Source organism: Anser cygnoides, chromosome 2 (genome assembly GCF_040182565.1).
Source record: "Anser cygnoides isolate HZ-2024a breed goose chromosome 2, Taihu_goose_T2T_genome, whole genome shotgun sequence".
Taxonomy (NCBI): Eukaryota; Metazoa; Chordata; class Aves; order Anseriformes; family Anatidae; genus Anser; species Anser cygnoides.
Genome location: NC_089874.1, coordinates 107,833,040 through 107,860,106, shown reverse-complemented (window position 1 = coordinate 107,860,106; position 27,067 = coordinate 107,833,040). Strand labels below are relative to the sequence as shown.

Sequence of the window (27,067 nt, the reverse complement as noted above, 5' to 3'; positions counted from 1 at the left end):
CTGCTGAGTGAGGACAAATTACGAGCAAGGAGAATCTGAGATAATTCTCAGCCAAAGAAAAGGCATGAGGGGGAGCTGAGAAGGACAGGGAAAGCTCTGATACTTCACAACACCACAGAAGTTTTCAGACTCAAATACATTGCTTGCATGCATGCACGTTGGAATGGAATAGTACTGCATAACATCCCAAGAAATTTTTCTGTTTTCCTTCCAAATAGTCTAGTCACAATTAATAACTATTTCTGAGACATCTGTAAATGGTTACGGGCCAAATGGAAAAAAAAATACCAACAAACAACACAGCTGTAGAACTACTCTCCCTGAACACTGCAAATAATTTCCACAAGCATCTGACATCCACTGCTGGCTGGGTACAGAAGTGATTCTGTAAGCCTAAATCACATTACAACAGATTCAAAAACTTACCTCTTTTGCACTTTTAATTTTGGCCAAGAAAGTGTACAGCTCCATTGTTTCAGCAAACAGAGCCCGACATACTGCTTGATAGTGGTTCGCTGCCTCTGATCGGGTTGGCAGGTGGGCAGCACACAGCTAGAGAGAAAAATAAACAGCAATTACAAACAATGCCCCATGGCTTTAATTATTGCTATGGAGCATGAGATAACATGAAAGGGAACGCAATGGGATATTTTGGGCACAAAAATCCATGAAAAACGTTTAAGCTTAGGTGGAAACTGGGGTGCATTTTCTAGTTTTTCTGCTCCCATTTATTTTATATTCATGAGTTTCATGAAGAGGACTATAATAGAATAGATCAGCACTGATGCTGGTAGATGTAATCTTTTGCTTACAACGTCCCCTAAGTCATATCCATCACTTGTAAGTATTCTTCACAGAAATCTTTGCTGGAAACAGACAGAACAACAAAATAATGTCTATAATTAATTTGCTAAAGTCTTAATACCAAAAAATTCCCAATACCAAAACTAAAATACCCGTGTCATATATCATACTGGTGTATATATTAAAATAAAATAAAATCTTAAACAAGGCTTTAAAATTTGCCTTGTTACTGTGGTTTCATAACAGCTAGAGCTAAAACAATGATCAAGCCAGAACCTGAGGAAATAGGTGGCTACACTGAGAAGATCTCCAGAAGTAAGGCTTGAAACAAAAGGCTCTTTAGGAGAAGAGCCCTTAAATAGCCTAGTGGCATATTTCTCTAAATCTCTCCTGCATTACAGCGACCATTGTGGTCACAAAGGGCGCAATACCAGTAAAGCTCAGGCTGCATTTTCATGTTATTTTTGATCTGATTTAAATCCATGCTGACACTACAAGGCATGATCCTGAGGCCTCTGGCCACAGGCTCCCACTGATACCCTTATGCTGGCACCTGAGTTTGTGCCCTAACTCGGAGGGGACTCCTCACTCAGACAAAAATTAACACAGTGAAGGAGGCAGGGCAGGGGAGAATTACTCTTCATGGCTCGGACGCATGTGCAGTAGCGCAGGCAAAAAGGAGCAACGGGAACACCCTGCCAAAACGGGGAGTGAGAGGGGAAGGGAGGATGGGCTGAACAATTTCTTTGGATTGCAGTCACACTTAGATTGGCTTAATCTCGCTGACAAATTGCTTTCTAAGGCCACAACCTCTTTGTTATTTTTGATTTCTTCCAATTAGTGTAACAATACAGAGTCCGATGGTCAGATTTGATCAACTCGATAAAATTTCACAAGCACCATCTGGACTCCTGCAACATCCTGCTCTGATTGTTGTAACCACGTGTGTGTATGTATATTTAAATCCTTTTAGCCCTAAAAAAAGGATATACATATACATATACATATATAAGGAAAGTGTATGTATATATTTCTTCCTTCTTTCCCATATACTTTCCTTATATCTAAGGAAAGTACGGCAGACATTCAAAAGCTACCCTCAATTCACTGCTTTCAAATTTTATGCTGCTTTGTGAGTACAATCAAAATTTTGTTACACACTTCACATTTATTTCTGTGTAATCGGAGTGGCAAAGCTAACATTTTTTATTTAATTTTTTTTAGCAAATCGTATCTTCTCCTTTGCAGGTAAAGGGAGAAAGAACGAAACAGACGTATCTCTAATGTGTGCTACAGTGACAACATATACTACAAAGAGAGAAGCTGTTTAGGTATTTCCCTTGACCTAATGAAAAGTCAGAATCATACTTCATTAAAACACATCAAATTCAGAGTATGGTTAATTTGTGTTCCTTTCTCTCAATAACTAATCATGTCCTTACCTGCCTTACTATGTTTAGGGTAAGCTATTTCTAGTTATTAACTACAGCACAGATAAAAAGGATTTCATTCTACAGTACACCACTTACAGGAATAATAATAATTATAATAGGATAATAACAACAGCAATTTCAAAAAAGTCCTAAAATGGCACAGGTCTTCATAGGAAAGAATAAAACTTCATTTATTCAGATTGCAGACAGGTTTTTAAGAACGCCTTTTTTCTTTATTTAGAAGCACATTAATTAGAAACAATTTGCATCAAATATTCAGCAAGGTAATGAAATGCAGCAGTGGCAAGTTCAAGCAGGGGATGGATATAATCATGATTCTATTATTGAACATGAAGTAAAGCAAAAAATAAAATTAAATGCCTGCTGCAAAAGCCATCAGAAACATAACCACATAAGAAATCAACCATTTGGTTTGTAAACATTCGAATGCAGATATTAGAAGAGGCCCAGTAGCTCCTACTAACTTTCATGTTGTGAAAAATCAGTATCTGAGTGATCCTGGGTCATGTGAAGACGCACTACATAAAAAACACAACACCCTTGTGGTAACTTTAAATGACTTAGCACAATTTTTTGGATAGCGGAAGGTGAGCCTGAAGAAAAAGGAAAATGCAAATAAGCCAGACTGATTTTTCTTCACTGGGATCTATTACACTTGCATGTTGTTCAGAAATAAAAATGTAGGCAGTCAAGGCACACCAAGTGTGAAACGTGACATTTCTAGCCTAAGTTTAGCACATTTATACCCTTGTGCTTTTTTTAATCCCATCTTTAATTTGATGATAGTAGCGTCTGAAAAGCTACGTTTCCGAAATGCACCACAGAAGTCAGCCAGAATGTTTTAATATCCGAGTTGGGAAAGCACAGCCACCTAAGGAGCTCCTCCTCCCCTTACCATGTCACAGCAGTCGTGGTGCAGGACTGCAGGTCTGCGGTCTTTTCCAGCCATTCAACGCTCGTCAAGGAAGGGAAGCCTCTCTACCCTGCTTATTCTGACACTTGCCTTTTCATCCCTCATGATACAACTAAAACTATCCTACGGGGAATGAATGCGACCTGCGCCCAGAGCTTAACACTAGGGCTGCTTGTTCTGCTTCCCAGAAGTCTCACACAGTATGGGTGAAATCAAATGATGTGGTCTTTGCAAACTGGGGGAATATCAAAAATATTATCAACTACTGAAATGAGTCTGTAATATTTCCATTTGTAATCACTGTGAAGAACTGGGATTTTTTTTCTTTTTTTTCTTAACTAAGCCTATCCAAAAACCAGCTTGACCCAAAGTATTCAATCTTTGCTTAGATCACTAAGAAGATTAGAGACTGTTTCCATCCACATTCAGGGTTCACAGAAAAAAGGCATTATGTAAATACCGGAGCCTTGCCAGCTCCTCTGTCCAAATTCACCCTCAATTGACTAGGAAACAGAGCACATCAAGCCAAACCAGCGTTAACAGAAATCACAATTTAACCATCAGAAGAGATCAAACAGCATTTCTTGGATGCATTTCAATATTAGGGACTACACAAAGTTACAAGGAATTCTCACAGCAGACTCATCCGCTAAAATCCAGATAGGTTTTGCAAAACCTTCTATTTGGCTAACTACATACTGCAAACTTTACCAAAACACCTGGCTTGTTGGAATTCAGATTTCAAAAGACAAACAGTGTTTCCACTTGCAATCATCTTGGGCAGAGCGCCTGAATGAATGCGCCACAGAGAATAAAAGGATCTCTTTTTTTTCCCATGGGACACAAAGGCAAGCTATTGATATTATGCAAAACGCACTACCAGGCTGCAAATGCCAGGCTTGTTAAGTGATTTTAAAGCCCTGGAGTATTAACATAGGACTTAAAATATGTACTTTTTCCTTAGCCAACTAGGAGAAAGGACTTGTAACCAACAGATCACTGAACATGCAACTGGACTGGGCATCCGCCTCATCCTCTGCAGCACAGCGTTGCAACAGGCTCCAAGAATAAAACTCAGCTTGAGATGTCCTCCCAAGTCAAAGCTACTTTCAGAAAGATTTTCTCTCTGTGCAGATGAACCAGACCTCATGACTATTTGGGGGTAGGGATTTGTTTTGTTTAAAATATATATATATATAATTTTATTCCTATGAAGGTGAACTTCAAGGAGCCACCTGCCTGGCACTGAAAAGCAGACAATCTTGCTTGAAACAACACCTGCGTATTTGTAAAAGTCAACCTAGCACTTGCTTAGCTTTATTATCTGGAATAAAGTTAAAGGGATGGACTGTTCAGAGCACCTAGGTGTGGTTTGACAGGAGTCTGGAAGATGGTCCTGCCTGCTACAACCACACTCATGCTTTGTACAAGGGACTTCTGCTCAGTGCAAGTTTTGAGGCAGGTTTCACAAGACCTGGAGCCACTCACCTGCCTGCTGCTCTCCCGAGCTTTCTGGGCAGAGATTTGCCCCTGGCTCCACGGCTTATAACTGCAGTGGGCCAAGGATGAGCTGGTCCCTGAGGTACTGTGATAAAGGACTTCAGGGGAAGACTAATGAGGTAAGACTGTGATAATACAAAAGGAATGGGAGCAGAGTCAGCTATTAATCCACAAAATCAATGCACAAATTCACGGAAAGTACAGAAAGTGTTCAGAGAAAGTTACTATTCCCGTAAAGCTACCTTCAGAGCCTTTTATAAATTTTACATAGATATTTCAACTGATCAGTCGCAAGTGCAGTGGAATGTCCAATTGCTCAACGTGTGAGTTCCTAATTAATTTCACACACCTCAAGGAAGAGGCAATTTGTGAAAAGTGAGGCAAATAGCTACTGCTTGTGGTGTCAAGCAGACCTACCTCATTATTTAAGTGCTCCCTAGCAATCCGGTAAGGCTTTCCCCTCATGCAGGGATTTGTTGTTTTCATCATGTTTTCCATTGCTTTGGGGTGGACAAGAGAAAAGCTGTGTAGTTCTTAACAACTCTGTTACACATGATCAGAAGTCAGTCCTCCCCACAAAATGGCCTATCATATGCATTTTCACCTCAGTGATTTTTCTAATATGAAAAACTAAACGCATCAGCAAAGCTACTGCATTTAACAAAACTCTGAGGATTAAAGGCTTCAAGCAAATTATTTACATATAAACTTAAATGTCAAACAGGAATGGGCTAACAAACATTTGCAAATGCTCTCCTGAATCAAAACTTAGTTCGGTGTGGAAGAAAAAGAGAAAGATTCACGTGGGTAGACTGTGTTTGGGAAGGCTGAAGTACCATTTCATACACTGAAATGCGTATCTATTTTTGAATTTATCTTTGAAAATAAAAAAGCAAACCTTGAGCAGTTCAACAACGCTTGGTATGAAACTGGTGCACAGCAAAGGACTCTCCTCAACTATCTTCTTCTAAAAAGAATATCCGTCCTGACATTTCTTACAGGTACCAATTGTCTTCAGAAGCTGAGTGCGATGATTCACGTTAGTACATTTCACAACTGTTTGAAAATAGGCCTAACTACTTCTTCTCGATATGAGACAATTTAAGCAGCGATGGCAATCCTGATAAAATTTCAATAAGACAGCAACACAAAACTAACACCTCGTTGAGTTGTCTCATTTATAAACTTGAACCTTTTCCAACAACAGAAACAAATTAAAGGTGAGGATGATTTTCATTCTGTTACATTTACATGATGCCATATTTAGCAAAAAAAAAAGTCTCACGAATACTGAACACAATTGCTAACACTTCTGACAGCATTTAAAACTTTCACGGGTGTTAAGAAAGGGAAATCGCACTACTGTATACGTTACAGACAATTTGTCAGCCTGATCCCATATTTTTCATGCTCAGTGATCCTTATTCTTACTCTTTGTTAGCTTCCTAAGTAACTCAACTTTTTGACCATCAAAATAAAGACTTCAAATGAAGGTCAGCGTATATTTTTGCGAGAAGGTATTTCCACCAGACAATTTGACAACATTAGTTTTTACACATCTAACTAATTTTATGTGCTACTGCAGACTTTTTGACAAAGCTGTAAATTCATGTAAATTCACATTTCTTCTTGAAAGCTATTTAGCTATTATTACACCTCAAATATACCCCCAGCATACAGCTGTGCTAGAATGTGTTATGTGTATTGCTAGCCTGTTTTTTTTGCAGTGCCTCTGGACTAACAACATCCTGCTTCCCAAAGGAGCTTGTTTCAAAGGAGCCAATTAAGTGAAAAGCAATTCTGCATTCTCTCCCAGTTTCAGAGAAACTGTGCTCCCTTGTTCCTTAGCAGAATAATGGAGGAATTAATAATATAAATATGCAGCAATCTGAATTTGCTAGCTCTTGTTCTTTGACTATTCAGTGGAACATCAATGGGATTATTGATGAGCAAGGGTGAAATCCTGCAAATGATATTTTTCCCCTTTTTTCTACAGTAAATGTCAACCCCTGCAACATACAGCAAAGCCACTAGTTAGCCTGTCAGCAGCAACCATTTTCTAAAGCTGTCTGCCTCATAACAAGGCAACAGCTCTGTGTACGCTCAGCAGCTCTCATCTGCACCACTCACGCATTTATCTGCCTTTCCTGCAGAGCAGCAGCGTGAAGGATGGGATGGAGGCATCTCGGTAGGAAAGCTCGCTTCAGAAGTGGAGTAGAAGCGTAGATGGGGAAACGTGATAAAATCGGATAATTAAAGGAGAAGGGGAGTGTCTGTACATATTACCAGGGTTACCTGTACGGTTGTTTAACTAGCAGCCCATTAAACTGTGGAAACACCCTTTACATTATTAAATAACTTAGACCCGAACAACTGATAGCCAAGAGTTGCAGCCCTGCAATGTGATTTTGTATGGCTGTCAGACATGCTTCTCAGGTCCTCCTTAGGACTGGCAGGTGCCTTCTTACTGGACCTAGTGCTTCTGCTCAGCAGAGAAGAGAGGAGAGTTGGTTTTGTACCCGGATGCTCGGTGTACGTGGCAGAGAATGAGAACAGCATAGACGCCCTCCTCTATTTCCCTCTCCCCAGGCCTCCACACAAACACAGAAAGCAGTCAGTGAGTTCAGGGTACTGCCTGAACAAAACAGGGCATCTCTGGAAAAGCAGTGAAGAATAAAAAGAGGGAAAAAAAATTACCAAAAGGCAACAAAATAGCTGGGAATGACTCTTAAATCAGAAACTAAATCTCACTGATACATATAGAAAAGAAAGGGGAGAATAACGCGGAAAAGGTTGTTTCTACACCAATTCTTCAATAATGCCCATTAATCTCATTATTAAACAGTCCAGATGTTTGCATACTCAGTAAGTACGAGACAGTGTATTAATGTAAAGCAGTTTTATTCATGAGCCACTTAAAAACCAATTAAAATATATCAGCTAAAATAAAAACATGCACTTTCCTGGGCAGCAATTTACAGTATGTGTATAGAGCTTTAAAACGTGTGTGTGTGGGAAGCTTGTTTATTTTTATGTAAAGCACTGAAACTTCTCTTGGTAGGCATAATAATAATTTGCTTTCATGTCTTGTCCTGAAGCATGACTTTTTATTCCCATCCAAAAAACAGATTTCCAGCTGCATAACCAAACAACCTGCATTACTAAACATAACAAGCTTTTAAACTTCACTCCCAATGAATAAATCCAGCAACTTCTAACCAGTCTCATTTTGCTTTTGTTAGATCTCAGCATATGGAAACCTATTCCTTTATGTATGCCATACTCCTTATTTGTAGTACCTTTGTCAGGGAAATCAAGTCTTGAAACTGATGGCACCAGAAAGCCTACAGAAAAATTCTTCCTCCTCTACTTCTAAGAAAGTATGCTTAAAATTTTTAGCCATTGAATCTCCATTGCAATTGTTTTATAAAACAAATCAGTTACATAAATGTTAAGACTCAAAACATATGCTACTTTAAGATAAATTTGAAGGAAATTATTTAATCCACAATGTATTGTATTTTCATCAGAAATAAAATACTGTATTTCTGAACCAAATATATATCCTTGCTTATTCAAGCAAAAGAAGATATCCAATAAGATGGAACTCAAAAGGTGTTATTTTCTCCTCAATTCACCCTATTTCAGGTGGTGGAGAGCTTTTTGTCCACTTCCTCTATGCACACGTTATTCCTGGAAATTGCCTCTAGTATGGTAATTACTAGAAATTGAATTATCCAGCATCAGTGGGTTTGACATACGTCCTATACATAGGTGGGATTAACCACCTGTAGGGGCTGCAGATGGTGTTTATACTGCCCTGACTGCTCAGAGAGGTGAGGGATAGGCAGCTCTAAAGCTTTTCTTGGGCTCCACACATTTCTTGCCAGTGGCAGCAGCAGAAGTAGAACCACCACTCTGACAAACATTCAAGGCCTCTTCATAGACCCAAAACGACACCAAGTCTACGCTATGGAGACTGCAGTCACTACAGGGGCTGCATCGCAGTAGGTCCCTCACAGTCTGCACGCGTTCTCTCACCTTTGTGACACTCTGAATTATCATTTCTCTTTTGCCGGATACAAAGCTAGCTGAACTGGTCAGGAAGCTTTTCTGATTAAGAAAATAAACAAACTTTGGATCAAAAAAACATATAGCATGGTACGTTATTTTTCCATTATATCTCTGCTTTGTGGGTTCATTTGCACTTCTATTTGCCAAAAAGCTTGCAATCTCCATATGAAAATCTGTATTGGACAACTGTAGTGAGTTATTACACATCTTGTAGTAATTGGATTTTTTTCCGGAAATCTTAGGTCCTGAACTCATAGGAGTACATATGAAATGTAATGTTCATTATTTTTAATTAAGAGACTGTGGAGATTCTAGGACAAAATAAAGGCTGACCTCTTGCCCCAGCCTTAAAATTTATTAACATTAATTTTATTTTAATATCATGACTCGTTGGGAGGATAGGAATGAGTCTTTCTTTCTAACAAGGCCAAAAAATACATAACAGAAGATGAGAACCCAAAGATAGAAAGCACGAAATATCTTCTCTTGCTAACAAACTATATTGAGAAGCATTTATTCTTCCCTATTTTTTTTTTTACTGTAAGTGAGCTTCCTTATGTCAAAATATGCCACTTGCAGAGGAAAGCAAAGTCTTGGCCAGCCTATGATTGCAAAACCAAACAAAATATGTTGTATTTTAAAAAATAATTACTGGCACTTGAAAATGCTGAGCATTATTTTGAAAGGAAATTCCTTTGCATTCTCAAAAAAAAAAAAGGCAAAAAAAAAAGCACTGGAACAGAAAAAAACATGCTTTTAATTATCTGATGGGTATTCCCAACTCTTATTACATTGCTTTTAAATCAGATAAAATAATTTCGCACTTTAGGTTATTGCAACCACATCACGTAAGCCTTACCATTCTTATCCACGAAAGAGTCTTGCGGAAACAAACGTTCTACAGTTAAAGGGATACATCTTTGACAGAGAAGATTTAAGGAAAAACAAAAAACATACATACACACACCACAACCAAGCTACGAGCTAGCCCTTCATCAAAAGCTTATTATCTGAAGGGAAAAGGAGAAAATGGAGAGAGGCTAATGACTTTCCTAACTCTCCAGTCAACCACTGCATGAGAGCTTTGTTTTCAAACAGAGCTCTCAAAATAATTAAACCATTTCATGCCAAGTATTCTAAGGACCTGTGCCATAGATAATTATTTACCTGTTCTCAGTTACATATCATGAAAGACTTATCTCTGCAAGGGAGGCAGGAACTCCCAGCTCAGTTTTTCAACTTCAAAGTTAGCTTTAAAACCACTGGCACTTGCAGAAGCGTCTACTACATGTCCGTTGAAATAGATGCCTTTTCATGACATGTTTACCAATGCCTTCCAAAGAAGAAATATAAAAAGGAATTGAATCTCTGGGTGGTAATTAATACTGTAGTGACCTCAATCCATGGAGAGTAAGGTTATCAAAGAGGCGATCACTGCAGAGCACTCTCCTGTATTTAGTCAAAAACCAATTGTTTCTCTTAGGTAACTCTTTTTTGTACCGACATTTTTCATGAGAGAGACAGTTTTGAGGGATAAAACTCGGGACAGTTATTTTGAAAACAAGTAAGACTTAAGAACAAAGCACAAGTAACCAGAAATGCAAATGCAAAAATCTATTTCAAACCTTGCTACCTTAGGCAAGACAAAAGCCTGTTTAACATCAGCTTCATATAGAAGGGCTTGACTGTGATAGATGGAGAGGCAAATCTAAGATGCTGGTAAAATGGCTAAATTGGAGTTTGTTGACAGCTGTAAACTGGATTTAGGATGTGCCGTCATGTCTACAAAGAGCCTAGCGTAAAACTGATGAGTGTGAAAGCTTGCAGCTTGTTTTGCCAGCAAAGATAGCTGAAAACATTATTGTCATGTCAAAAAGCCCCAAATGAAGTGGTTCTACAGGACTTCTTACTGGTATCGTTAAGTATACATTAGGGTCCCACAAGAAAGAAGACTTCAAATGTAAACGGAGGGTGGGGGAAAGAAATGGGGGTTTCTCCAGTTCCCTCAAACTCTGCATGACGCCAACAGAGAGCTGCCAAGAAAGCATCTTGCTTGCAGCATCTTTATTAAAAGGCCTCAATGGCTGCCAAATTAACCTCAGAGAAAGGTTATCTTTATCTGTCCAAGCGGTAAAGAAAATTACTAATCACGTTATTGTGGTAGGCACACAAGACAACAGAGATTAGTGGGGGACGGCCTAGTTACCTCACCAGTTACCTCACCTCAGCAGTTTGCTCCCCGCACCCAGGCAGAATTAATATCTGGTGGGAGATTACAGACCTCTCCAGCCTCGTTTTTTACAGCAGAGAGTGTCCTGGAGGCGACAGAAACACCCGTCCTGCTTCAACTGATCGCTCGATCAGTCCGAGCAGGCAGAGGGAGGGGTGCCATGCCCCTCACGGAGGGGGGGGCAGCTCCCGTCTCCCTCCTTCCTCCTCCAGGCGCTTGTGACAAAAAGTAGACCCAGGGAGGAATCATTAAAAATAAATAAATAATTTGGTGTTCAATGGTACGTTATTTGCTGCTGTTTTGCAATTTGTTTGAACTTAAAGGTTCTCCATGACTGACAGACTGCTTAAGCAGTAGGTGGGGCCTCCTCATCCTAAAATGGCAGAACTGGAGGCTAATATAAAACAACCAGGAGCTCTGGCATGAAGATTTCAGCATTTTTCCTGAAGCTGACACCATGCAGCCCAGTGCTTTTGGCAACCATCAGATGGACTCTTCGTTGGAAAATCCACGGTCAATTGCCTTGGCTCTGAATACAAGACACCATTTCCAGGACAACACGTTGCCATCAGCACCCCCTCCTTTGCTCACTAACACATTCAAATGTTAGGAAGACTGACATCACATTCTTAAAAAGAGAACAGTGGTTAATTTCAAAGTAAAGTCGACTATGTGTTGACCTCCAATTACACCGCCCAGAATGAAAAATCTTTAAGACACCAAATGACATCACTTTAATTAATGAAACCTGTCCATCAACATAATTCACTAAAACACTTGTCATGTTCAGAGCAGCTTTAAAATTACATTAAAGGGATTTACACAAGCTTTCCCTAGCTTTCTTGATCATGCTAAGGCACATGAATCCCTTCACTTTCTATATAGATTTGTAAGAAATTACAAACAGAAAGGAAAAATTAAACTACTGATTTTTTTTTTTTGTGTGCTGCCTGGAAAACATATTTTCTACTTTTTACCTTTGAGCCATTAAAAATATTTCTACTGTGACACAATTCCTCTGTCCAGACATGAAAAGCCTTAATAAATCATCCTGACTAATACTCTCCTGCACTTCAGAGTTTTTTCATCTGCTTGTTAATATTACATGCTGCCACAGAAGTCAAAGCTTTTGTAAAAAAACAAACCCTATGGCTCTTCTCCGCCATGTTTTCAATTATCACCTTATAGTCTTTCAATTTTAAATAGTGGATTGAGGACAATGATACTTTACATCTACCTTTGCAAGTGTGTGTAAATGTATAAAATACATAGATGGGGGCTTGCTACACACAGTGCAATACGGTAGACTGATCAACGTGAATTGATTAGAAGAGAACAGTTCATAAAGAGCCTTGTTTTTTTTTTATTTCTTAGCAAATAATTATCATCTTGTCTAGAGCAACCTCATCTAAAACAAGTGTTGGTCTTACTGTTCACCTCAAGAAATCCAGGCATGCCAAAAAGGAAAAGCAAATACAATTGCTCATTAGGACCTTCTTGTCCCAGCTCCAAGCTTCCTTTGCCCTAAGGGTAAGCCAGGCAAAAAAACATAGTTCTCTCTTTTGGCTTCAATCACTCAAAGTGTCTTGCTCTTCCTTGCCATCAGGAACTCAAAAACAATAAAACAAGCTCCTAGTTTATTTAGTGTTTAAAGTCAAGTTTCGATCCTCTTTTTTCCCAGAAGCAAACACATAAATAAAACAGAAGGTTTTGTTCTCTCCACAGGGAAAAGAGAAAAACAAAACAAAACAAAACAACAACCCTCTGTTTTCCATCTAACCAGGTTTCCAAGTGCCTTCTTCACAGACTTTAAACAAGGCAAACTCAGAGCTGTGTATGAAGCATTGCCCCCACATGCAGCTGGCTTCTCTTAGAAGGAGCACTTAGCCCTCTGCCCTTGCCAATCAGCTATATCTTCTTCTTTATATGATTGTTTTGGGTGTCCCGACAATTAGTAGCAATGGATGCTACTCAGCTGTGTCAGTTCATTTTGCCTCCCCACGCAAAATCCCTCAATTCCCACGCCTGCCTGTCTTCATATAGCTTCCAGGCTGGTCTACATCTTTTCTTCAACAAACGCTCTGCCAAACTTGGTAGATACAGTCAAGGAGTTTATCTCTTCGGATCATTTTGTTTACTTGCACAAGCCAGTATAAGTTATTAAGAAGCCTGCTAGGTAAAAATGTTCAAATACTTTTGCACAATTAAGCATTCAAAACTCACCTGCACAGATGCACACTCTTTGTGATTGTATAGCCCAAGCAATGCAGCAAGGCAATGATAGAACTACCTAGGAAATCCACTCAAACCATCACTCAGAAAAATACTGGTTTTCCCATTGCGTTATTTCATTAAAAATATTTACAAATCAATCATTTAAAACACACTCAGGGCTATGCGACCTGCAACAGTCTTTTGAAAGCCACCCTGTAAGACTACTTCACTTACAATACTATTTAAAGATGTTGCAACCACATCTTTTAAACAAAAACCTACTGTAAAATTATTTTCATTAAGAAATGCAAAACGTTCCCTGTCTTCAAGACCAATCTTTGAGATAAATTCTGACTTTTAGATTCAGATCTTCAGGGGTCAGTACTATCTAATACACAGTTTATTTCTTTGTATCAAATGGCCTTACCTCACTCAAATATTTTTTCTAAAATACAGCATGCAACAGTACACCAAGAACAGGGGAGCAGAAAATCGCATCATGGGTAACACAGTAATCAAGGACATATTAAAAAAATCGTCTAGCTCAAACAGAGAGATTATTATTATGGAAAATTAGTGGTACTTTTAAGTCAATTCAAACAACTTTCCTCCAAATGTTTCGTTTCTTTTACTACTGTTACCAGCACTGAAATAAATGCACCAAAAGGAACTTTGCCTGAAGCCCAAGGCTCACTCTTGAATAATTCAAAAGCAAGATCACAGTGGCTTAATTAAAGGGCCCTTGCTCAGTTTCTTCACTTTTCCCATGTTGCTGTTATGGCACAATATACCTCTATAAGGAATTAAGGAATTTTGTAGCAACTATGCTGCTTCCCTTTTCTTTGACAATGCAGTGAAATCGTCCTCATAGTGACACCAAACTCGCAACATTAACAATTGAAATACCCACAGGTCTGACCCAACGACTAACAAGAAAACGTTCTGAGCATCCTCAAACCCGGTCATTCGTGTCCTGGCAAGAAGAGGAAAGACAAAGCTTCCACTGGCTCTTTTCTTCTTGACCTCTCTCCTGCATGGGGTGGTGGATTGTGATGCTGGAACACCTTACAAAAGTTAGACTACAAACTTTATAGCAGACGGTACTTGGAGACCCTGCCACTCATGCCTTTATTTCAGCCTGGAATGGCTAAGGTGTTTTCACCCAGATGTATCAGTTGAGCTAAGAAGTTCTTCCCCCTATAAATCCTGCTTCTCTTGTATCCTTTGAGCATTAAAACAAGAATGCTCATCCTGCCTGTTTCAAACATGAGCTGCATATGGACAACTTTAAACTGCAGAAACAAGTTCATCTACTGTTTTGAACATGGTCTGAAAGTGCAGCTACTGGGAATTTTCAACACATAGCACTGTACGAGAGAAAATTCTGCACAGCAATTTTGCATGTCACCATTAATTTACTTGTCTACTACGGCACGTATCACACACATCATGTAAATGCTACAAGCAATACCGGTAAGATACCTGGGACATTCCCTAGGGGATGCCGGCATTACATGCAATTTGAAGAACACCCATGCCTTACAGACTCAATAGAAGATGTCATGTGAACCTGTATAAAAACACCCTGCGTTTCTCTACATTTTTTATAGTAGTGAAAGGAGACAGTACAGCTAAAAAGCTAGCTAAGTCACCATGAATATCCAAGACTGCAAAGTCTACACGCGTGGCAACAAGATTCTGACAAGATGAACCTTGACCAAATCCCAACATAAGACAATCTGCTGTCCTGGCCAATTTTTCTGAGCAGATCTACTGCCTTTACCAGGCCGACAGTAAATCTGAGAAATCCTTCGTGGCCTTCTGTGCTCTTATCAGTTTCAACACCTGGAGAGGAGAGGCATTTGCGAGCTGAAGAGACTCTCGAGCCGATCAGGCAGCCCTGGACAGATTGCACTGCCAGTCTGCGCTGCCTGGCTGAGCGCCAGCGTCACTCTGCAGGGCCGAGAAGATAGGGCCACTTTGGTAATTAAGGGCAGCTCTGCTCTTTTTTTTACTTCGTAACAGGTCACTACAGTGTTACCGTATTAATGTATTAATTGACCAACCATTACCCTGATTTCCACTCATTAGTTAGCATTTCAAATTAATCCAATCAAACAAAACGCACCTCATGGAAGTAAACACTCATTGATCTGTTTTGGCCTCCGGAGCCCATTTTAGGCAGCATAGGATAATACAGGTTCTTGGATTATTTGGATTAAACCTCGTATTCAGTGTGTTATTTCTGACAAACTGCTTTGCATATTTCAGACATTTATGTTTTTAAAGAGAAAACCAGAGCTCTTTCATGAAAGAATCTGCATTTTATGCAGTGTGGGACACCATTACCGCCAAAGAATCCTTCCACTCAAAGTTGGAACTTTCATTGTACTCATGTATAAATTATTTATAGTAATTGCAGAAAAAAAAAGAAAAAAAAACATATGAGAAAAAAAGTCCATGTCCTGCTCTGCTTCTTTTAGATGCATAAAGGCCACACACAGATTTCAGACCTATTCTAACTTACCAATATATAAAAATTATCTGAACACTCAATCTGTGTTTCCTGTTTTTGTTGGACAACTCCTTGGATTCCTCAGACTATTTTAGACCTTAGACAGGTTATACCAGTATAATTATGTGAATTACGGGTACTGGGTTTTTTTAACCAGTGTACATGCGTTACTATGAGCCATAATGGGAATGCAAAAATCACTGCAGAAAAGGCGACTTGGGTTTCTATCTCAATCTGGAATAAGACACCCTAATCCAGCTAAGTCCACATCAATGTAAGGGATATTTCAACCATTCTATGTAACAATTATTAAAGCAAGAAAAAAAAAATGCCCTCTGTTGTTGTTTTTTGATGGAAAGACCAAAATCCTGTGGGGCAGCTTCCTCATGAGTACATTTGGTATAATGTGTTTCTAAGCAAAAACAGAAAAAACCTCTAAAAATAAAAGTTGTGATCAGTGCAAAATGACTACTACTTCTACTTTGCAGAGTCTACTTCTACTACAACTTCTACTTGCAGAGTCCTCAGCTGTCACGCTACTTGCTCTGCAGCTGTTCAGAAAGCCCTCCATATCAAAACCATAGTATTATTGTTAAACAATTTTATTTTAAAACCAACAACACATAGCTATTGCTTATACACTATCAAGACTCACATATGTGGAGGGAGACAGGCTTTTTTGTGCACATTCTGTTCTCAGCTCAGCTCCCTGTGCCTGCACAGTGCAGGAGCTCCAAACCCTGACTCCTTTCATGACTCAGCCAGCAGCACAGTTTACTCCGACGGTCCTTTGATTGTGTCTGTACAAATGTTCGAGGAGTCTTATGGCAAAACAGACGAAGGAACTGATGGAGTTAAAGAACAAATCAAACAAGCAGAAAAACCTTTTGTGATGCCTTTACTAAATACAAGTGATGTGGATCCCAGCCAAGGTGAAGAAACATGCTGTGGTTTGAATGAATAGCCATGACATACAAGGCTTGGGCAAGAGAAAAATAGCAGGTTCACTGCGTTTTTAAGACAACTCAGAGTTAGTTCAAAGAATGGTGAAGTAATAAGAAAATGCCTCTGGATGGGTCTGATTTTGTCACGATCTATATATTGCTTTGTTTACCAAATCTTACAACTTGTTCTTCTGGACCTTCACGATGTCTGTGCATCTGTCTGAAGACATAGCGTAGTTAACACAAAAAGTTGTGCTCTCAGCATGCTTTGGGAGGGCAGGAGCCCAAAAGGGAATGTTTTTAAGCCCCCTGAGCACAGATGATGAGCACTGTTCCTTAGGACTTTACACTGCTGAACACAGAGGTCCCACTTCTGTGAATGCAGTACAGAAAAAAGAGAGGTGGCCATGAGGTCCAAGAACCAGAAGCTCTGGTGTGAAGATTCCTGCAAAGATTTTGGCCAGGAAGTATGCCAAAACAAGCCACCTACCTCCTCAGACCAGTACCAACCATGGAGGTCCACCCTTGGTGGCCCAAATTCCCCAAAGGCTAACATGTCACAGCACTATGACATGAGGGTGTGTTCACAGAATCATTTGGGGAGGTCTTTGGGTTTCTTTCTAGCTTACAAAGAGTTCAAGTGCAAACAGAAACACCAGATGAGAGCCTGCCCCCCTCAAAACTGAAGAGGTACAAAAAACTAGATAAAACTAGATATTGGCACTTCCAGAAACCCAGTGGTTGGTTCAGAAGGTTCCCCAACATTAGAACAAGGGTCTCATGCACCAGGACTGTGTGCACAACTGAAAATCCAGAGGCAGAAGATGATTAACTTTTGGTCAGCACAGGAAGACTTCCGACCCACTGATTTCATCACCACACAAACAATCAGACACACAGATCGCCTTTTTCTAAAACAAGATACACCAAAATAAAGACAAGCACGTGGCATTTGAGTATGCTAAGTACAGGACCCAAGGGAAGAGAGCTGACCACTTGTTATCTTGGAGTGTAATGATTTTCACAAACGCCCAGCACTATTGTATTCCTTTTTAATATAAAATAACCTGACATTTGGGGCATTGCTTACCATCTCAGTAAGGTTCCAAAATCTTCAGCAGCTGCAGACAGAGTGACAGGGTACATTGCAAGTTGCTTGTTTTGAAATGACGCATAAATACTGCTCTGCAGGCTCGTATAAAAATGCTAAAGCCAATCCAGCCCGAAAGAGAATTACACTTGCAGAAAGCTGCATCTTACTAATTCTAACCTCATGAACTAGGCAAAATTATGGGCCTCTGAATTCCAGTAACATGAACTCTTTAACTGTCTGTCACAAACAAATACCCAGACTTGTTTTTAACTGCATTTTCTGGTTCCTCTTTGACAGGTTCCCATATTACGCTTATATGGGGTCATACCACATACATGATAATAATATATGTCCTCACACTCAGAAGGGTGCCTCCAGAACATGTAGATCTAAATGTTGATCGTTTCATCCCACCTGTAATTGCATGGAAACAGGACATATTCTTCTTTTACCCTACAGCTCGACACATGCCATAGATAGTTGATCTGTACTACAAGAGTACTGAAAATGAAAAAGTGGATCAGTATCATCGCTGTACACTTCAATTCCTTCCAGCTCAAAGATATTCTACATTTAAACTACCAAAACATGAATCACGTAAGTTTGCAACTTTATTTTAGAGGTCAATTAAAATAACTAACATTATGTTCGTTTTTTCACAGAAACATAACTTATTCTTCCTCTTTGAGCAAATCACAAACATGAATTTCTATCAACAAACTGCAATCTTGTTTACATTCGTTATAGCAAGATAACTCAATACTGCACAAACTGCTCTGAAAATTTTCATACAAATTAAAAGGTTAGCATGGAGATTTCTCAAGTATGAGTCTTGTTTACTATGGGACAAGTGTCACGAAATCACCTTTGTGAAGCAGCAGTTGCATGACAGTTAATTTTCGGTCAGAATTAACTAACGCTATTAGTGAACTACCTCAAAGCGATTTCTTCAGTAAGGCCAAGGACCAGAGGACACCGAGCACCCTGGGGCCACCCAGCTCTATTTGCCTCTGGGACAAGGTGTGGCTCAGCCACAGGTAAGTTTCCTGCTAAAGCTAAATTAACTTTCAGGCTGCAAGGTGAACATAAGGAAGAGTAGGATATTGGTTTAGGAAGACCACTGCCTCCTTACTTATACTGCACGAAATCTGAAGAAAAAGGTAGTAGAAGAGAGGTCGGTGACTTGAATTGCAGATACCACTGACTATTCCTCTACTCTGAAGAAGAGCTAAGCTAAGGGCGAGTACTGGCAGAAGCAATTCATCTATGATGATGTTCAACGCTGAAAGAAACGACAGGGCTAGAACTAGGATGGCAGTTCAGCCTAGCAAACACCAGAACAGAACAAAACCTGGTATCAAATGGGCTAAAGTTCAGGGGGCTTTATTTATACCTGGAATTAGAAGAGGCTGCTGACCTAGAATAAAGGATAGCACTAGAACCGGGTTTAGAGATGGGGCTCAGGCCAGCAGATACTGTTAAGCTGCAGCTTAAAAGGAACCTCAGGGTTAACATGAGAAGTGGTGCTGGCTTAAACCATCTGACTGCAGAGGTTTGTGGGATCAGGAGCGAGATAATGCTAAGATTAGGAGTGGAATTAGGGCTTGAGCATGCTCTAGAAAAGGTTGATGAACTGCATCATCCCGTTTCAGTATCAGGGAGGGCAACATGCCATGATAAAGGTGCCACATGACAGGACTCCACACACCCTTAGCAAGCCTAACACACCTCCTGGCATGGCAGGCCCACTCTGCATATATCCTCTGTTGACTCAAGGCTCCCTACTTGAGCTGTATGTGTGATGTAAATCTGATGTGCACCAGACCCCTTTAGATCACCCTATATGCGAGTTTACCTTTCTTTGCACATGTGCATAGTAAACCTGGCATGCCCAAGATGTCTGAAAACATCCAGTCCTTTCTGTCTCTATTTCTTCCTTCATTTGTACCAAGTCTGCCATGTCTGAAATACATCAAAGTCTAAAAAATTTAAGCGTATGGCAAACAATATTTCCTGTCTTCATAGATACATTTTTTAAAAGAGTGTACCAAGTCTGCACAGCGGGTTGGTCCTGCTAAGGAAATCAAAAGCCAGATCAACCAAATATACAGAGATGCTGCATAAAAGATCATCTTCGTCTTCTCCAAACATGAGCTTTGCCAGTGCTGACCTTGGCAGAGCTATTTAGCGCTAACCTTTTTCCCAATTCTTGGGAGTAGTTATCTACCACATTACTCAGAATTTTCCGTGTTAGGGAAGGGTTCAGGATTGACCTGCCTAATTTACATTACAGCAAAACCTGATGTGTATCTTCTCTATCTCTGTGTTTTAATCACAAGATAGGCTCACCCATATTAGCAATTTAAGGAAAAATTCAGTCATAGTGGTAAGAGAGGCCTTGGACCTGACAACAGCACTTTTTGGGGAAGGACGAAACAAGTCTTCAAGAAACTTATAGATGTAGAACTTAGCAGCATGGTTTAGTGGTGGGCTTGTCAGTACTAGGTTAAAAGGTTGGACTAGATGTTCTTAGAGGTCTTTTCCAACTTGAATGGTTCTATGATTTTATGATTTAATCACACTTCAAGGACGAAATCATGTCCATACTGGAGACTATACAGTTAAAAACTTTAAAAATCAACACAGGTAGCACACAGCCCACCTCTACCAATTTTCAAGCTTGCAGTTTGGAGAATGCAGGGCAGGCAAAATGGATAGTTGCTCAATTCAACAAGCAAACCTGCTTCAGCATTCACTACAAACTGCAGAGGAGAAAGCTTCACAGTGAGTCTTGCCAAGAGGGAATTACAATAATCAAGCCTTATGGTCACAAGACCACATACTACTGTTGTGAAACAGTCAGTGGGTAAATAAGGGTGTAGCCTGCAATATAGCTCAGGACTGGAGGAAAAAAAAAAAAGACATCCAAAACATGGTCTTAATCTTGAAAAGGTACAGAGTCAAGAAAAAAGAATCTCACAAATTCGCATGAGTGACAAAAATGTGGCAAGAATGATGCTGCTGTTCTAATACTGTCAATGGATTAATGAAATAGAATAGGGAATAAAGGCACGTCATAGAGATAAGCCTGCAGCAAGTAATTTAATCAAAAGCAACAACAGCAACAAAAGGGAATTCCAAGGCAGTTAGGAGTTAAAGTTAGGATGATGTAGGACTGACAGCTGAAGTTCAGTGTATTAAGGTGAAATCACAAGGACTACATTTCCAGAATAATAAAAAGTTAATAGCAAAAAATGATAAAAATTAAGATGCTGATTTTAAACCACAAATATGCAGGTGCCTCAGACCAGCAGAGATGCTTGTGAGCAAAGCTGAACCAGAAAAGCCACCGTTCAGCAGCCTTAATGGTTGAAGTCTGACTGAATATTTTCTTATGCCTTTTGTGTTTCAGGCATGTGTACCAGTGTAACTGAAGGATTCCAGAGAAGTTCTCCAAAATTCTTTTCTTGTTTGCAGACATCAAGCAAAGAATGTGCAAAATGGTCACTTCTACAAACCTCTGCCCTCAGCTCTGCGTAGGCAGATGTCTCTGCTGCCTCTATACCAAGCAAAACTTCCTCTAACGATCCAGCTTTGGTTGTCTCACCATGCCACGGCATTAGTGCCAGACTGGAGGGAGAGAGGACACGCTGCATCTACCCTCTACAGCAGACACTCGGGACGTAACATCGTCCCCACAGGGGCTCAGCGGGGTGCTCCCGGCCTATTCCACTGCTGGCCATTTTCAGGGAAGATGGCTGGGCAGCAGGGAGTGGCGGAGGGAGGGGAGAGCAAAGCAACCTTCGCTCCTTCCCGCTGACAGGGCACCGACTGGGAAAGCCCAGGAGTGGCAGGGGCTTGATGGGGAGAGGCAGGCCTACGCGCGGCCGGGCCTTCCCCATCGGCGGGGAGCGAAGGGCTGCTTCGTTCACTGCTCCTGCTGACCCCTGCTCCTCTGAGGGACAGGGGAAAACGAAAGCTTTAAGTGTACGGCATCATTTCCACTGCAGGGAGGAAAAGACGACAGTTTGGGCAGGGAAAATGCGAGACTGCAGTCACATATACATGACACAAGTCACTGTGCTGGGTGGTGAGAGGACTGCGATGAAGCATGCAGAGCCCTGTCACAGGGAAAAGCAGGAACAAGATGTAAATCCTCCAGGAGAAGGGCAAATGGGAACATAGCCATGACTTTTAACCAGGTTCATGAGTAGTGGCTGTCAGTGATACTTTCCCAAATCACATCACAAGTTTAACTACATATGCAAAAGCCTCTCACACAAAAGCTACCCCCATTCCAACCTCCTGAGAGCTTTCCTCTTTATGGCCAGCCTGTCAGAAGTGGCAGGTTTCAGTGGGAGTCTTCTTTCTGCGTGCTAATGTGTCCTGATGTGCTATTCAGGCTGCTCTCAGCTTTCACCACTACATTCTTAATTTCTCTGTCCACACTAAGATTCTGATCCTCAGATATGATTTGTACTTAAGTACAAGCAATATAGTGTTCATTCCACTGGTACAATTTAACATACAATTTTCCAACCTGTATTAACTCTCAGATTACTTATGAGGCAAGCCAATTATACAGCTTTTGACAAAACCCATGCTCTTTAACACCTTTGTCTCTACTAGGGGCTCGCTGGGCTCTAAAATTTCTACTCTAGAGAAAATAGAGGGTTAAAAACTTTTAAATCATTGTTCACAGTAGCCTAGATAACATTAGCAAACCTGTTGCAATCAAAATTCATAAGCTGTATTTCCAAATCTCACAACTCAGGTCAAGAACCACAATCATAATTATCATCAATGAAATACTGCACCCTGACTCACTCCATACAAATAAGCTACACTTATAAAAGCAGTCCTCTGCTTCGCTAGACAAGGAAGGCAAAGGAAGAAACTGATAAAGAATAATTAAAGTAACACTGCACTAATGAAAAGGTGAAATAATTGAAGCAGCCCATGAAGTAACCAAGTGTACACAAAATAACTCAACAGATGTTACACTGGAAGAATCAATATCCAGCACACAGATGAAATAAGAATGTGATATTAACGGCAGATCCTACAGTAAAGTTGATCATGGACCTTCTGTTGCTAACTTTCAAAATGAAATACTATATTGCATGTAATTCTTGCAAGCAAACTTTACAGAATGACCAGGAAAATCAGAAAAAGAAAGAAAAGGCATAGCTAGTATGATACTGGACAAAAACACAGAAAACAGAGTTGAATTTCTCATTGATAAGAACAGTGAAATACCATATAATCTGCCTATTACTGTACCTTCATGACATCTTTGTAGGAATGAATAGCCTCAACTTCTGCTTTGTCATCATCGTCATCGTCCTCCACTCCCTCATCCAGAGCATCATATCCTTCATCTCTACTCCCATCAGTTTCTGTGGTGTTGGTCATGTGGTCTATAAGCTGCTCCAGCGGAGGACTTAATTCCCGCTCTTCATTGTCCTTCAAACCATAGTCCAAGGCTTTGTATATAATAATCCCTAGGGATTCGATAACCTGTAAAAGTAAAAAAGAGGTATTTGTTAATGCCATTCAAATGAACAAATAGGCTAGACTAGAAATGCTCTTTTCTGGTGCTTATATAACAAACTTAGCAATGGAGAAGACAATAAACATCAAAATTAAAGAGAAAAATGAACATCTACTATCTATAGTAATACTTCAGTAATGTAGCATACAACATACAGGTCATTATTTCAGATTTTGAAATAAAAGTAATAATTTAAAAATAAAGCCAGGCCCTTTTAGATTAAAAAAAAAAAAAAAAGGTACTCAAAAACCAGTACTATAGATTTTTATATACAACCTTTCTCTCCTGGGAAAATAAAAATAAAATGAAAAGAAAGAACAGTTTAACATGAGATGCCTCCCTCCTCCCACGAATGGTTACAACACTTGGAAACTGGCCTTTACTCTCTGCATTTCTGCATAGACCTGAGAAATGTCCGGAGCCAGCTGTGGACATCCCAGTATTAACTCTCTGAGCACTGGGACATCAGCACACAGGAACTCTTTTACCTTCTACACGTACTCCACTGAAGCTATCAACGCCTGGATTTCACTGTAATGAGTTATTACCTTGATTTTTCATTGAATTCAAGGTTTCCTTTTTGTGCTCTGGCAAGAGCAAAGCAAGCAGATGAGCCCTTACTCAGTGAAAGCTAGCAATAAATTGTCACAAACATCCCCAAATGCTAAATGCACATTTCCTTTCTTGGCATCAATTATTTTCCTTGCAGAAAATACTGAAGCTAGCAGCTTTCTAGAGATGTAAAGAGATGGCATTTCAAACTGTGGACTTTGGAAAGTGGTACTAATGGAGAAGGAAGGGAAAATGGGCTTGCAAGAGTAAACCACAGTAAGGCAATGTAGATGCTTGTCTGACAAGGAAAGTAGGACTGGAGCTATTGCATGTAATCTCTCATCTTTCTTGGGTGTTATGATGGCTAGTGTGTCACACAAATGAGCAGACTCCCGTGTAGGAGTAGTTGGCACAAGAGCAACTTTAATAACATAAGTATTTCTAAACATACCAAACCTTGTCATCAAATGCCATTTACTCTCGTCTGGCTTTCAGTACTACCCTGGTCAACACATTTTTTAATGTAGATTTTTCAAAGTCCCTTTAGGTACATAGGATAACATATACAGATTCTTAAAATGTTAAAATTAACTCACTAGCAGCTTACTCGTTCTTACACAGCAAAGTATTTTTGTATGAATGCTTGGAGGTTTGCAAAGACTTAAAAATGATAGCTGAATGGACAATTTCATGCACCAGCTGTAGTCCGAAGCTTTACACTTATATTCATTCCTCTGCTGAGATCTCATTGGAGTGCAAACCCACTTTGCAAGAGAGTGGGTAATAAACAAACATAAAACCCAATAAATAAAATAACCCTTTTAGAATCTATTTCCAATAATTTTGATAACTTGATCAATATAAATATTTTTCCTATGCTATTCTCTTGAAATGTGTTTATACTTACTTGAAAAATATTCTTAAGATACAGATCAGAAAAGTGATTAGGCAAATTAATGAAGAAAAATTCGTCTTGATTTATTTAGATCAAAGAACAGCTTCTGACTCAGGAAATGCTAGTGAGACAGCCAGGTACACCAGGGGAGCATCACTGTATGCTAGCTCAGTTCTCACGCACTTCCCCAGACATCTCCTGTGACCCACTTCGGAGACAGGACACGGCACCATACAGACCTTAACAACTGCCATGGCAGATTAAAACTTATGTTTGCAACGTATCTGGTTTGCCTCTTACATAAGCTATTTTGTAACAACTGCTTTGTAAAACTTGTACTGCTATAAAAAATCTGAACAAATTGGAATTACATAAAATAAACTAAATTCTACTGGTATGCAGGTACCTGTTTCCTATACCTCAGGTTCTCAGTACAATCTCAACATATACCCCTTCTACTGAAAGGGAACAGAAGAACAGCAAGTTAATTCCAACCTGAAGTGGACCTAAATGAAAAATGAAGTACAGTTGAATAATTGCTTTGATATTTTAAACACTTGGGAGTAAACAAGGTAATTTCTAACTTTAATAAAAACTAAATTTAAAAGAGCTTAGCATACCTGAGAAGGACTGAAATGTCTGAATTAGATGCAAAGAAAATAAATTCTTGTGCTGTACAGAGATGGCTGCTGAAGACAGATTCTGGATTTTGTTAGACACTTAAAAAAAATCCATGGAAGAGGGATATAAAGAAAGTGCGCTCCCTCTGCCTCCTTCTGTTTGGGAACAGGATTAAGGCATTCAAAAGCACCATGGCTAAAGCTGGGTGACAGCTGCTGCTTTCTTTGATGTATCAGCAGTGGGGCTCTTGTAGTTCAGTACCACGGCTTGTACGTTTTTCCATACTATGTACAGATTTCCTAATACATGCAAAGCAGACACAACACGAAAACCTGAAATGGTTCCAATTCAGACCCAGATTTCGGGCTTTCAGCTCCTTATTTAGGAGCCATGATCAAAACCGCAGTATCACAGGTTCGTCTTGCCGAGAGACAAAGCACCAAGCTTCTTAACCGAGCAACTTTCTTTGACTTGCATTAAAACTGAAAACATTCAGCGCTCTGAGTAATACTGGTTTACCAAGGACCTTGTAAAACCACAAGTGCGGCGTGAATATCAAACAAAAGTCACAGAACCGTCCAAACTTCTTCACCTGGACGGAACTGCTAATGCAACTTTACACAAATAAAACTCCCGTGTCTATATAACTAGAAACACAATGTACAAAGTTGGACAGCTCATTGCTGACTAATCTCACGAGCGCTGACACTTTGCCTGTAACATAAGTCAAATACAAACGAAAAAAGGAAAACCTGTTCATGGTTGAATGGATGAATTGATAATATATGGTTTATTGAGCTGGATAATCAGGGACTAACATACTGTTAAAAAAGCATCAGTTATTTAAAAAGAAATGACTGGTTCTAAATTGCACTGTTTGTTAACTAAACATGAAGTAAATACTTCCAGCACCTAACAGGTGACAAGTACTGACACACTTTTGATTTACATCCGTGAAAGCAGAGGTATAGCATGAAAAGAAAGTGTAAGGAGGGATTTAGTGAAGCCCTGTTTTAAGCCAGACAGATGCACGTTGACACATCAAAACAACTACACGCCACTGGAACAAGTGCCAGTACAAATGATAAACAAGGCTGCTTGATTCAGATTAAAAATAAATAAATCAAGTTCTGCCTCTCCAGTTTTAGAACTCATTTGTTCCTGGCTGACTTAAATTTTGGCAAAGGACCTGATCTCTACAAATCAATCAGTAGCTAAATAACTTAAAAAAATAAACATGGAAATCTGTGTTATTATGCTTTACACCTCCCCAAGTTCTTTTGAAAGTCATGGCTTCAGACCAAAGAAAAAAAACCCACACACCAAACATTTCCCACAGACTGAACTTGCACACTGCTTAAATCATTAGCGAAAGGGGAATTTTGTCTCGCAGTGAGTATTCTTTCAGTTCCGACACCAGTCAGGACTTGTATTATACTATTGCTTTATAACAACTTGCGATAAACTTGTGAGAGACTTTGCCAGAACATTTTGACCTGATGCATGCTGTAAAAACAATATCCTCGCGCTCCTTCTACACACACACTAAAACAAAACCCCAACCATTCAGATCATTTTCATAAACAAACACCAAATGGGACTTTCCACACTGCATACGTTCCTCCAAGACGTTAAGGCACGCCCCTAGGAAAGGGCTTCTTTACTTTCCAGGTCTTTTATGGGACATTCAGTTATGTTCTTCCA

General features: G+C 39.7%; 1 protein-coding gene across 4 annotated transcripts in view; it reads right to left on the bottom strand.

Annotated features, from left to right (window-relative positions):
- The window catches only part of SPIRE1 (spire type actin nucleation factor 1), a 140,932-nt gene that overhangs the window by 49,750 nt on the left and 64,115 nt on the right, over positions 1–27,067 (bottom strand). For all 4 annotated transcript variants that reach the window (XM_066991192.1, XM_066991193.1, XM_066991194.1 and 1 more), the window contains exons 3-4: positions 23,025–23,261; positions 427–552 (exon numbers count right to left, since the gene is read on the bottom strand). In XM_066991192.1, the coding sequence (XP_066847293.1) occupies positions 427–552; positions 23,025–23,261 (363 nt within the window). The remainder of the gene's footprint in view (positions 1–426; positions 553–23,024; positions 23,262–27,067) is intronic.